This window comes from Petromyzon marinus, chromosome 59 (genome assembly GCF_048934315.1).
Source record: "Petromyzon marinus isolate PM22_M1 ecotype Great Lakes invasive population chromosome 59, UKy_Petmar_22M1.pri1.0, whole genome shotgun sequence".
In the NCBI taxonomy this organism is placed as follows: domain Eukaryota; kingdom Metazoa; phylum Chordata; class Hyperoartia; order Petromyzontiformes; family Petromyzontidae; genus Petromyzon; species Petromyzon marinus.
Genome location: NC_133725.1, coordinates 3,790,605 through 3,803,381, shown reverse-complemented (window position 1 = coordinate 3,803,381; position 12,777 = coordinate 3,790,605). Strand labels below are relative to the sequence as shown.

Sequence of the window (12,777 nt, the reverse complement as noted above, 5' to 3'; positions counted from 1 at the left end):
GAGTCTATGGGTCTCTGTGTGAGTCTACGGGTCTCTGTGTGAGTCTACGGGTCTCTGTGTGAGTCAACGGGTCTCTGTGTGATGAGTCTACAAGTCTCTGTGTAAGTCTATGGGTCTCTGTGTAAGTCAACGGGTCTCTGTGTGAGTCTATGGGTCCCTGAGTCAACGGGTCTCTGTGTGAGTCTATGGGTCTCTGTGTGAGTCTATTCGTCTCTGTGTGAGTCTATGGGTCTCTGTGTGAGTCAATGGGTCTTTGTGTGAGTGTCACGCGACCACGGGGAGAGAGAGAGAGAGAGACAACGCAAACAGCAAAAAATCAGAAGTCAGGGTCGGGATCGAACCAACGACCTCCTGCATTCCAGGCGAGGTAGTTAACATCTCCCCGAGCCTCACCCAGTGACCACAAGCATCAGGAAAACCGGATCGATGATTCCAATCCTGTTCGCAAGCTCCCCTGGGCTGCCCCGATGTCAAATACCAATCCACCCCAACACCCAACACCCGTCAGGCTTGAAATTAAGGAGCTGGCCTTTGTATCTGTTGCCGTTAAGCGAGCAATGAGCGGCCAACAACAGCGACAGGTACGCACAGTTACAAGGACAAAGATCCCCCGAATAGGCTTAGCAGACCGTCGGGGGCAAGTGCTGCTTCGTGGGTAGCGCAGTGCCCATGAAAGCCGGCACGGCACACGAGGCGATGGGTGGCCAGCACCACTCCCGACCGCCTTTGTCTCCCCACTGGCGATGTTAACTACTACACACCGCACTGGGGGGGGGGGGGGGGGGGGGGGGGGGAGGAGGCGCCGGGACCGGTTCAGGCAATCGTCACCGGTGTTTTTGCCGTGGGCGGGAATCGAAGGCCGGGTCGCAAGGGTTCGTAGCGCCAACCACTACAACCACCGCTCCCCCCAACACGCACGCGCACAGACGCAACGCACCGCTGATTATGACACATGCCGACGTCCTGTTCTGTCGATAGCGCGACACGCACACATTCATCTGCCGAACCTCCCTCCACTGTCAGGTCGCAAGATCGTCCGTCACAGCGGCGAAAGAATCGGCGTGGGGATTTTTGTTGCTGTCATTTGTTCACGGCGGTCTTCAGCACGGCGTCACCGGCACGGCGACGCCGGCACGGCGTGGCAGGCACGGCTTCACCGGCACGGCGTCACCGGCACGGCGTCACCGGCACGGTGTCGCCGGCACGGCGTTCGTCCCTGGCATCGATCGCTTGACGCGTCACCGAGAGCGCCGGACGGACCGCCGCGTCGCGCCGAGCTCTCTGTGCGAGGCGACAGGCGGCGACGGTGATGACGACGGCGATGATGACGACTATGATGATGATGAATACGAGGATGATGACGACTACGATGATGATGATCATGACGATGATGACGACGACGACGGTAATGGCGACGATCACGACGACGAAGAGCGATGATCACGACGACCGTGACGACAACAAACGACGAACAGGAACATTACCACAACGACGACGATGACGACTACAATGATGATGATGATGAATACGACGACGATGACGACTACAATGACAATGATTACGACGATGATGACGACTACAATGATGATGATGATGAATACGACGACGATGACGACTACAATGACAATGATTACGACGATGATGACGACTACAATGATGATGATGATGAATACGACGACGATGACGGACGATGATGACGACTACAATGATGATGATGATGAATACGACGACGATGACGACTACAATGACAATGATTACGACGATGATGACGACTACAATGATGATGATGACGATGACAACGGTAATGACGACGATGATGACGACTATGATGATGATGAATACGACGATGATGACGACGATGATGACGACGAACTGGAACACTACCACGACGACGATGACGACGATGACGGCAAGCCGAACAAGACGATGGCGGGCGCAGCCCCTGCAACTGCTCTCCCATGCCACCGCCGGTGGCATGGAGAGCGCCAGCCCCCGCTCCAGAAGCAGCTTCACAACTCTAGCGGTGGGGTGGGGGGGGGGGGGGTAAGCCCCCACCATCACCCCCACCCCCCCCACGCTTCCGCCAGCGGTGCCGTGCGCGCGGGAATTTCATTGCAAGCGGCTGCCGCCTTTGCCTTCTCCCGCCAGAGCTGCAGGCGTGGTTGCTGGCCACCAACACCCCCCACCCCCTGTGCCGCAGTGGCTGACTTCGTAAGCGCTGCTGATCGCCGACAGCACTTGCCCCAGCGGTCTGTTGGGGCTGCACGGGGGATCTTTGTCTTTGCGTGCGTGTGTGTGCGTGTGTGTGCGTGAGTGTGCGTGAGTGTGCGTGTAGGCGCGCGTGATTGTGCGTGTGTGCGCGTGTGTACGTGTGTGTGCGTGAGTGTGTGTGTCTGTGCGTGTAGGCGTGCGTGTGCATGCGTACGTGTGCGTGTGTGTGCGTGTGTGTGCGTGAGTGTGCGTGAGTGTGCGTGTGTGGCGCGTGTGTGCGCGAGTGTGCGTGTGTGTGTGTACGTGTGCGCGAGTGTGTGCGTGTGTGTGCGTGTAGGCGTGCGTGCATGCGACCTCACCGACGGACACGGCGACCTTTTCGGGAGATCCCTGCTTCTCCTTCTTCTTGGTGCCGCTCGACCCTGGCGGCAAAGTACCGAGAGAGAGAGACAGAGAGAGACAGAGAGAACGTCGCCACCACCACCACCACCGTCAAATGAAACCAGAAACATCAGACACAAAATTAAACTAATTTTATTTTACTTTACCGGGTTGAGGCCCCACCGAGCTGCTACGTTGTCAGAAGCCTACCCACGTGGCCATCACCAATGACAGCAGCTCAACCAAGTGGCGGCTAATCATCGTCATCGTCGTCATCGTCGTCATCGTCGTCATCAACATCATCGTCATCAACAACATCATCGTCGTCATCATCGTCGTCATCGTCGACGTCATCGTCGTCATCGTCGTCATCGTCATCAACATCATCGTCATCAACAACATCATCGTCGGTCGTCATCGTCGACGTCATCGTCGTCGTCATCGTCGTCATCGTATCAACATCGTCGTCGTCGTCGTCGTCATCGTCATCGTCGTCATCGTCGTCATCGTCGTCATCGTCGTCATCATCGTCGCGTACAAATTTTCCAGCAGCAGCCAAATAACGCGTGACATCGATTCTAAACGTGGAGGGGAAAACCGGAGGACCCGGGGAAAAAGTACTGCCCTCCCTCTACTGCGTAGGGGCTAGCTCTGTGATACCCGCTTCCACGTGGGCGCTCAGTGTGGACCAGTGTGTCACCTGCAGAAGGCTCCACCTCAGAGACTAGCTCTGTGATACCCGCTTCCACGTGGCGCTCAGTGTGGACCAGTGTGTCACCTGCAGAAGGCTCCACCTCAGAGACTAGCTCTGTGATACCCGCTTCCACGTGGCGCTCAGTGTGGACCAGTGTGTCACCTGCAGAAGGCTCCACCTCAGAGACTAGCTCTGTGATACCCGCTTCCACGTGGCGCTCAGTGCGGACCAGTGCGTCACCTGCAGAAGGCTCCACCTCAGAGACTAGCTCTGTGATACCCGCTTCCGCGTGCCGCTCAGTGCGGACCAGAGCGTCACCTGCAGAAGGCTCCACCTCAGAGACTAGCTCTGTGACACCCGCTTCCACATGCCGCTCAGTGCGGACCAGAGCGTCACCTGCAGAAGGCTCCACCTCAGAGACTAGCTCTGTGACACCCGCTTCCACATGCCGCTCAGTGCGGACCAGAGCGTCACCTGCAGAAGGCTCCACCTCAGAGACTAGCTCTGTGATATCCGCTTTAGCCGGGCCGCTCTCTAACAGCACGGAGGGACGTTGCGCCACGAGGGGTAAACACGACACCAAATGCCGCAGTTTGAAGCTCACCTTTAGACTTCGAGGATATTTTCTTCCACCAGGGCTTGGACTTCTCCAGCTTCTCGTCATCGTGGGCTGCGCGATCCTCCTGAGTCGAAGCGAGAGCAATAACGGTCAGTTCGCCGTCCATAGATTCAACACTGCACCATAGACTCAACACTGCACCATAGACTCAACACTGCCCCATAGACTCAACACTGCACCATAGACTCAACACTGCACCATAGACTCAACACTGCCCATAGACTCAACACTGCACATAGACTCAACACTGCACCATAGACTCAACACTGCACCATAGACTCAACACTGCCCCATAGACTCAACACTGCACCATAGACTCAACACTGCACCATAGACTCAACACTGCCCATAGACTCAACACTGCACATAGACTCAACACTGCCCCATAGACTCAACACTGCCCATAGAATCAACACTACCCATAGACTCAACACTGTCCATAGCCTCAGCACTGCACCATAGACTCAACACTGCCCATAGACTCAACACTGCACCATAGACTCAACACTGCACCATAGACTCAACACTGCCCATAGACTTAACACTGCCCCATAGACTCAACATAGCCCCATAGACTCAACACTGCACCATAGACTCAACACTGCACCATAGATTCAACACTGCCCCATAGACTCAACACTGCCCATAGACTCAACACTGCACCATAGACTCAACACTGCACCATAGACTCAACACTGCACCATAGACTCAACACTGCACCATAGACTCAACACTGCCCCATAGACTCAACACTGCCCCATAGACTCAACACTGCACCTCCGATTAGCACAGTCGGCAACGCACTGTGGCGAAAGAAGTTCAACGCACATACATACAACACACACACACAAGCGTCACTCCTCCACGTGGAGGAGCGGCGACGCCTTGATATTCGCCGGGCATACATTCCATGCAGAACGCTCTCGGGTGGCAGGGCAGGTGGCCGACTGCTGCCCTCTGGTGTGCGTGGAGCAGAGCTCCCTTGAAGAAGGAGACCGGAGCATCACTCAAGAGACAATGGATCTCGGTGGTCTCTCTGCGATACCCGCTTCCACGTGGGTTGTTCTGAGCGGATCGCAGCATCTGTGATATCCGCTTCTGTGGGACGTTCCGTGTGGCCCAAGTCATCGCTTGAAGAAGAAGGGATCTCAGATTTAGCTCTGTGATATCCGCTTCTGTGGGACATTCCGCGTGACCCAAAGCATCACTTGAATGAGAAGGGATCTCAGAGGCAGGTCTGTGATATCCGCTTCTCTGGGCCATTCCGCGTGACCCAAAGCATCACTTGAAGGAGAAGGGATCTCAGATATAGCTCTGTGATATCTCCTTCCACGTGGGCCCTTCCCCTCACAGACGCACGGGTGCCTGGGAAAACGATCGCCGGTCAATCCGTCACGGCGAAGCGTCGCGCGTGGGCGACGGGGGGGGGGGGGGGGGGGGTTGTGGTGGAGGACCTCGCCGATGCAGACGGATCGACGGCAGCCACCCCCCCCCCCCCCCGCTCCTCCACCTCCCCACACCCCCCCCACCCCCACCCTCCCTACTCGCTACACGCTCCGCTAACGACCGGTGAGAGCCCACAGGCCGATTAACACACGGGCCGGGGCCGATTGCCTGTCCCGACCGAGGGCGGCAATTAGGGCCCGAATTGGAATCCGAATCGCCAATTCGTTCATGGATGTGGCGCAGGGTTTTTGATTTTTGTTTTTTTTCAATTTTTTTTTCATTTCTAGTTAGTCGGTCGTTGGGTCGGTCGGTTAAGCGAGTTCGATTTCAGCGTTGAACCGGCAGGCAGGCAGCCACGCGGCTCGACAGACGTTGAGAACGGACGACGCTGGGGGGGGTTCCCGTTGGCGAAAGCGAGGGGCGACCCCCCCCCCCCCCCCCCCACTCCCCGGCTTCACCCGGACCGGCGACAACGGAAACAAAATAAACGGAGGAAGGAGAAATGGGGGGGGGGGGGGTGGGGGTGGGGGTGGGGGTGGGGGGGAGTCCCCGAAAAAAGTCACCCGCGTCGAAATCGGGGCGAGCGACGAGAGGGCCGAGTAGACATCCGCGCCGTTGCGTGCCACCGGGACAGTGGCTGCGGCCTCCAAGCCACCATCGTTCCCCGGCGAGCCCCCGCCGCTGGCGCGTCTCGGGCCGTGTTGCTTGGCTACGCTTCGACAACGGCGGCGTTACTCTTTGGTTCTATTCGGTAAAGTCACGTAGGTCAAAAAAAAATAAAACAACAAAAAAATCACGACGTTTCGGCCACAACACAAGCGGCCTTCATCGGGTGAAGGGGACCGTACTGTCCAGAGGGCAGCGTTGGAGTGAAGGCGGGCAAGCCCAGGGTCGCGTCCTTTAAGCTGTGTTGTCGCGGCGTCTTTTGAGGAAGGTCGGCGTCTCGATGAGCTGTGACTTCTCGTCCCGTTGTCCGTTGAAAGCTCGAACAGATAGGTGTGTGGATCATTGCAGTCACGAAAGCTTCAAATCTAGAATTGGTAACCTCTACGGGGAGGGCTTTCACCTATCTGTTAGAGCTTTCAACAGACAACGGGACGAGAAGTCACAGCTCATCGAGACGCCGACCTTCCTCAAAAGATGCCGCGACAACACAGCTTAAAGGACGCGACCTGGGCTTGCCTGTCTTCACTTCAACGCTGCCCTCTGGACAGTCCGGTCCCTTCACCTGATGAAGGCCGCTTGTGTTGTGGCCGAAACGTCGTGATTTTTGTTGTTTTATTTTTTTTACCTACGTGACTTTACCGAATAGAACCAAAGAGTGTGGATCCTTGCAGTCACGAAAGCTTCAAATCTAGAACGGCAGCGTTGCGACGGCCGGGGGGGTGGAAGGGAGGGGGGGGAAAAAAAACAAAAACGCCGCTACCTGCTCGGAGGACGTCGACTTCCCGGAATCCTCCAACGTGAGCAACGTGAAGTCCCCGACGTCCGGGTTGGATTCCGGAGGGCTCGACGGCTCGGCGAGACCCGGGGCGGCACGCGGACCGGACGACGACAACGACGACGACGACGACGACGACGCGGCGACGGCGAAGGCGACGGCGGCCGTCCCGGCCGCTCCGGGCGCTCCGGCAACCGGGAGCAACATTTCGTCCGGATCGACAAACATCGCGGTCCGGTTCCCGGGCCGGTTCCAGGTCGCGTCGCTCACGGCTCGCCGCGTCACGGCGGAGGAGGCGGCGGAGGCGGTGGAGGAGGAGGCGGTGGCGGCGGAGGAGGCGGTGGGTGGCGGGACGTCGGACGGGGAGGGGTCGTGGTCACGGGCGGGCAGCGCGGACGAAGACGGCGGCCCCTCGTCGAAGAGCCTCAACCTCGTCGATGGCCGCATGGCCGGGGCCGAGCAGACGCGGAGAGGCCTCGTCGCTGATGTGGGGGGAAACACAAACACGTCTTTTGATTTAAAGCTTTCGTGACTGCAGGGATTCATATTCTTGGTTCTTTCGGTGAAGTCACCACGTTAGAAGGGAAACAGTAAAATAATAAAAATATGAAACGATAAAATTCTCACGACGTTTCGACTGCAACACAAGCAATCATCATCAGGTGTGAAAACCACAACAAGGAAATTTGAAAATAGTGGCGGTTTTTTTTTTAAACCGCCACACCTGATGATGATTGCTTGTGTTGCAATCAAACGTCGTGAGAATTTTATTGTTTTATATATATAAATTATTTTATTGTTTCCCTTCTACGTGACTTTACCGAAAGAACCGAGAATAGGTATGTTATATTTTGATTTAAAGTTTTCGTGACTGCAGGGATTCATATTCTTGGTTCTTTCGGTAAAGTCACCACGTAGAAGGGAAACAATAAAATAATAAAAATATAAATCAATAACAAAACAATTGTTTTAAATTTTTGTTATTTTATTGTTCCCCTTCTACGTGACTTTACCGAAAGAACCAACAATATAAAAACATATATGTATAAATTATAGCCACATTTACAAACGAGGCGAGGACTTCCCCCGGGAAACTTCACCGGGCAGTGCGCCACACTGAGCGAAGACCCCGAGGCCCGGGGAAACTGATTGGTTCCACGCCAGAGACCAGCAGTTTCAAAGACCAGCAGTTTCAAAGACAACGCAAAAAAGTATGTTATGAGAGCGTGTTGTTTTTCTCTGCATGTTCACCGCAATACTGTGTGTGTGTGTGGTTCATGCAGACAGTGATTCCTGAAAAAGGATTCTGTTTGGTGCTTTATTGCCAGAAAGGGTAAAACCTAAAGGTCCCACCCATAGGCTCACACAGAGACCCATAGACTCACACAGAGACCCGTAGGCTCACACAGAGAGCCATACACTCGCACAGAGACCCACAGACTCGCACAGAGACCCATAGACTCGCACAGAAACCCATATACTCACACGGAGACCCATAGACTCGCACAGAGACCCACAGACTCGCACAGAGACCCATAGACTCACACAGAGACCCATAAACTCACACAGAGACCCATAGACTCACACAGAGACCCATAGACTCACACAGAGACCCGAAGGCTCACACAGAGACCCATAGACTAACACAGAGACCCATATACTCACACAGAAACCCACAGACTTACACAGAGCCCGTAGGCTCACACAGAGACCCACAGACTCACACAGAGACCCGTAGGCTCACACAGAGAGCCATAGACTCACACAGAGACCCATAGACTCACACAGAAACCCATAGACTTACACAGAGCCCGTAGGCTCACACAGAGACCCACAGACTCACACAGAGACCCGTAGGCTCACACAGAGACCCATAGACTCACACAGAGAGCCATACACTCACACGAAGACCCATAGACTCACACAGAGACCCGTAGACTCACACAGAGACCCATAGACTCACACAGAGACCCGTAGACTCACACAGAGACCCATAGACTCACACAGAGACCCGTAGGCTCACACAGAGAACCATAGACTCACACAGAGACCCATAGACTCACACAGAGACCCATATACTCACACAGAGACCCACAGACTCACACAGAGACCCGTAGGCTCACACAGAGACCCATAGACTCACACAGAGACCCATAGACTCACACAGAGACCCATAGACTCACACAGAGACCCATAAACTCACACAGAGACCCATAGACTCGCGCCGAGACCCATAGACTCACACAGAGACCCATAGACTCACACAGAGACCCATAGACTCACACAGAGACCCACAGACTCGCACAGAGACCCATAGACTCACACAGAAACCCATAGACTCACATAGAGACCCATAGACTCACACAGAGACCCATAGACTCACACAGAGATCGATAGACTCACACAGAGACCCATAGACTCGCACAGAGACCCATAGACTAACACAGAGACCCATATACTCACACAGAGACCCACAGACTCACACAGAGACCCGTAGGCTCACAAAAAAACAGAGATTGATGACGATCCTGAACGTAACGATGTTGAAGGTGATGGTGCTACTGCTGACGGCGATGATTATGATAATGCCGATGATGCTGCTGGTCATGCTGCTGCTGATGATGATGATGAAGCTGCTCATGATGAAGGTGAAGATGATGAAGATGACGCCGATTCCACTCAACCACTTACCAAGATTATTTCCTGCATCCAGATCCTCGGTGCTGACCTCCGACCTCGCATTGCTGAACTCTGAACTCGACACGCCACTCACACCTGGCGAACAATGGCACAGGTGAGTCAACGTGTCTCATCGTACACAATACAAACGAGACAAACAATACAAACAGAACAATAGAAACTAGACAGAACAATACAAACAGAACTATGCAAATGAGATGGAACAATACAACCAGAACAATACAAACGAGATGGAACCATACGAAGAGAACAACACAACAAGATGGAACAATACAAACAGAACAATATAAAACAGAACAATACAAACCAGACAATACAAACAGAACAATATAAAACAGAACAATACAAACCAGACAATACAAACAGAACAATACAAAGCAGATGGAACAATACAAACAGAACAATACATACGAGACAATACAAACAGAACAATACAAAGTAGACGGAACAATACAAACAGAACAATACAAAGCAGACGGGACAATACAAACAGAACAATACAAACGGGACAATACAAACAGAACAATACAAAGTAGAATGAACAATACAAACAGAACAATACAAACGAGACAATACAAACAGAACAATACAAAGTAGACGGAACAATACAAACAGAACAATACAAAGCAGATGGAACAATACAAACAGAACAATACAAACGAGACAATACAAACAGAACAATGCAAAGCAGACGGAACAATATAAACAGAACAATACAAAGGAGACAATACAAACAGAACAATACAAAGCAGATGGAACAATACAAACAGAACAATACAAACGAGACAATACAAACAGAACAATACAAACGAGACCTCGCGCCACTGCGGTGTAAAAGCTCATCACCAGAGTCGCTCAGAGTGCTCTGGCTGCCGGTCACCGGCGCCTCCTGGAGCTCCTCCTCCTCCTCCGCCTCCTCCCGCTCCGTCTCCTGTGCCGACGTCTCCTCTCCCCCGCCGGGTTCCCGCGACCGGTCCGCCATAGCCCCCTCGCTCGCGGCTTCGGCCGCCAGGATCTGCGCGGAGCGGAACGGGGCGGAGGAGTCAGCAGGATGATGTCCTACCCCCGTACCCCCCCCACCCCCCCCCCCCCTTGAGACGGACGGATGGCAGCACGGACAGACACACGAACGGACACAATGGACGGAGAAAATTCCACGCGACCACGGGGAGAGAGAGAGAGAGACACGCAAACCCCAAATATAAATCTGCAACTGAACAATTTTACTTTACCAGGCCAGGCCCCACTGAGCCGCAAAGTTCTTTTTCAGAAGTGACCAGGCCACAACAAACGATAGCGGGCTCATCATCACCATCCTCATCATCGCGCGGAAACGTTCGGCGACAGAGAGAGAGAGAGAGCGAGCGAGAGAGGGAGGGAGGGAAGACGCGCGGCAACAATCCACACGCACAGCAGCGGGGCGATCGCCAGGGGACACGCGCACACACACGCACGCACGCGCACCTGGGCCTCCGACTTCATGCCGAGCGTGGCGACGGCGGCGCCCTCCAGCGGCACGACGAGCACTTCTTCGGCGAGCAGATCGCTCGGCGCGTCCCGGAGCCCCGCCGGCACCAGGCTCACGAGGGAGGGCTTGTGCTTTGCCTTCCCTGCGAACCGACACGACGCGGCCGTCACGGCGAGCGAGCGAACGAGCGAACGCCGGCCGCCGCTCTTCGCCACCCGGATTCTGGCTCGCGAGCGAGTCGGAATTCGGGTCGGAAAAATATCGTCGTTTGTACCGCGGGGAGGGATTATATCGGACGAGGTGTAAAAGCTCTCTTTCATTTCACAAGCCGAATGAGAATATTGTATTTATACCGCAGGAGGGATATCCGATGAGCCTCTTTGTTGCAGCAGATGTACAGTCGGGGCACGGGGTCAGAACGACAACAAAAACAAAAAAAAACATGACAGTGGTACAAGAAACGTAAACAAATCACGCAAACACACGCGCAAACACGGTCCCCCGGGGTTACGGCAGCAGGGTTAGGTGTCCCACGGGAACGATCCGCAACCCCAATTTTCCGTACGCCGGAAACTGAACGGACTTTTGTGCCACAGCTAAAGTCCATCTGCCTTACTCCGTAGCGGAGCTCGAGCGAGGGAGGCGTGTGAGTCGGCTGGCCGCCTTACGCCTCCGATCGCTCCGCGGTGCTCATCCGCACCGCTTGCGGCCAGCGCAACACAACGCAAAACGTTTCCACGTGCAGTTTACCGAACTTGACTCCTGTGCCGTGGTCAAATCTTGCAATCAAAAGTTAGTCTACTTCCTGTTGTCCAATCAATTCCAAATTTTGCACACGTGCTCAGATCCCGTGGCAATGCATGCCTGCGTCAATTAAAACATTAATTCGCTACTTTCAAGCAATTTCTATTTTGCACGGACGCCTTATTATTTTTACGTATATATGTAGATTTGTCTGGGTCCAAAACGCCGCGGTCCCTAAACTCTCGAATCGCCTCGCCCAAGAAGCAGGCGCCACGTGTCTCAGGCGCACACGCTCCGTGTGAACGCGTTACAGAAGTGATCAATTCAAGCAAGCGTTCATGTGGGAGCAGGCACCGCATCATTGACGTACTTCTCGACCGCGAGTTAAACGAAGTTGTTAATAAAACCGTTGTTTTATGAAAAACAAAACATTTTGAGGAGTTTATTTATCTTCTCTCTCTCTCTTTCTCACGAGGAGCATTTTTCCACGAGGTCGGATCTCACGTAAGCCAGGAGCCATTCCAGCGAAGCCGGGCGAGACCGCCGCCACGAATCAAACTAAACCGTCCCCATCCCAGCAGGCCAAAGCCCGCGGAGGTATCAACTTTTATTTTCAAAAGCGACCCGGGGACATCCGACCGCTTCGTCCCCCCCCCCCCCGCCAACGCCCAACGGCGCCGGAATCAGCGTCTCCGACACGGCCATTGAGAAGAAGCACCCCAACCCCGGGGCCTCACCGAGCGAAAGTAGCCGGCGTTTGGTCGACGGCGTCCCTCCCGGTGAGGTTCCACTCATCTTGGCATCGCCGCCGCCGCCGCTGCCGCTGCCGCCGCGTCTCCTCTCCGGCGGCGTGGAACCGCCGCCACTACCGGCACGTCTCCTCTCCGGTGGCGTGGTACCGCCGCCGCCGCCGCCGCCGCCGGCGAGGGACAGAGTAGAGGATGAGGCGGCGCCGCCGCTGGGCGATCGCGAGCGGAGCGGCGGGCGCCTGGGCAGGCCGCGCAGAGCGTTCCGGACGGCCGCGACGCCTCCGTCGTCGTCCGGCTCCGTCGCCGCCGCCGCCGCCGCCGCGG

At 54.9% G+C, this 12,777-nt stretch overlaps 2 protein-coding genes across 6 annotated transcripts in view; one reads left to right on the top strand and one right to left on the bottom strand.

Moving 5' to 3' along the window:
• The window catches only part of ATP13A1 (ATPase 13A1), a 206,111-nt gene that overhangs the window by 96,593 nt on the left and 96,741 nt on the right, over positions 1-12,777 (top strand). The gene's annotated exons all lie outside the window — the stretch shown is intronic.
• The window catches only part of LOC142905805 (uncharacterized), a 91,053-nt gene that overhangs the window by 40,258 nt on the left and 38,018 nt on the right, over positions 1-12,777 (bottom strand). The window contains exons 7-13 of the mRNA XM_076052932.1: positions 12,442-12,777; positions 10,957-11,102; positions 10,339-10,507; positions 9,484-9,567; positions 6,778-7,274; positions 3,891-3,969; positions 2,571-2,633 (exon numbers count right to left, since the gene is read on the bottom strand). The exon at positions 12,442-12,777 is cut by the window's right edge and continues 43 nt beyond it. Coding sequence (XP_075909047.1) covers positions 2,571-2,633; positions 3,891-3,969; positions 6,778-7,274; positions 9,484-9,567; positions 10,339-10,507; positions 10,957-11,102; positions 12,442-12,777 — 1,374 coding nt within the window. The remainder of the gene's footprint in view (positions 1-2,570; positions 2,634-3,890; positions 3,970-6,777; positions 7,275-9,483; positions 9,568-10,338; positions 10,508-10,956; positions 11,103-12,441) is intronic.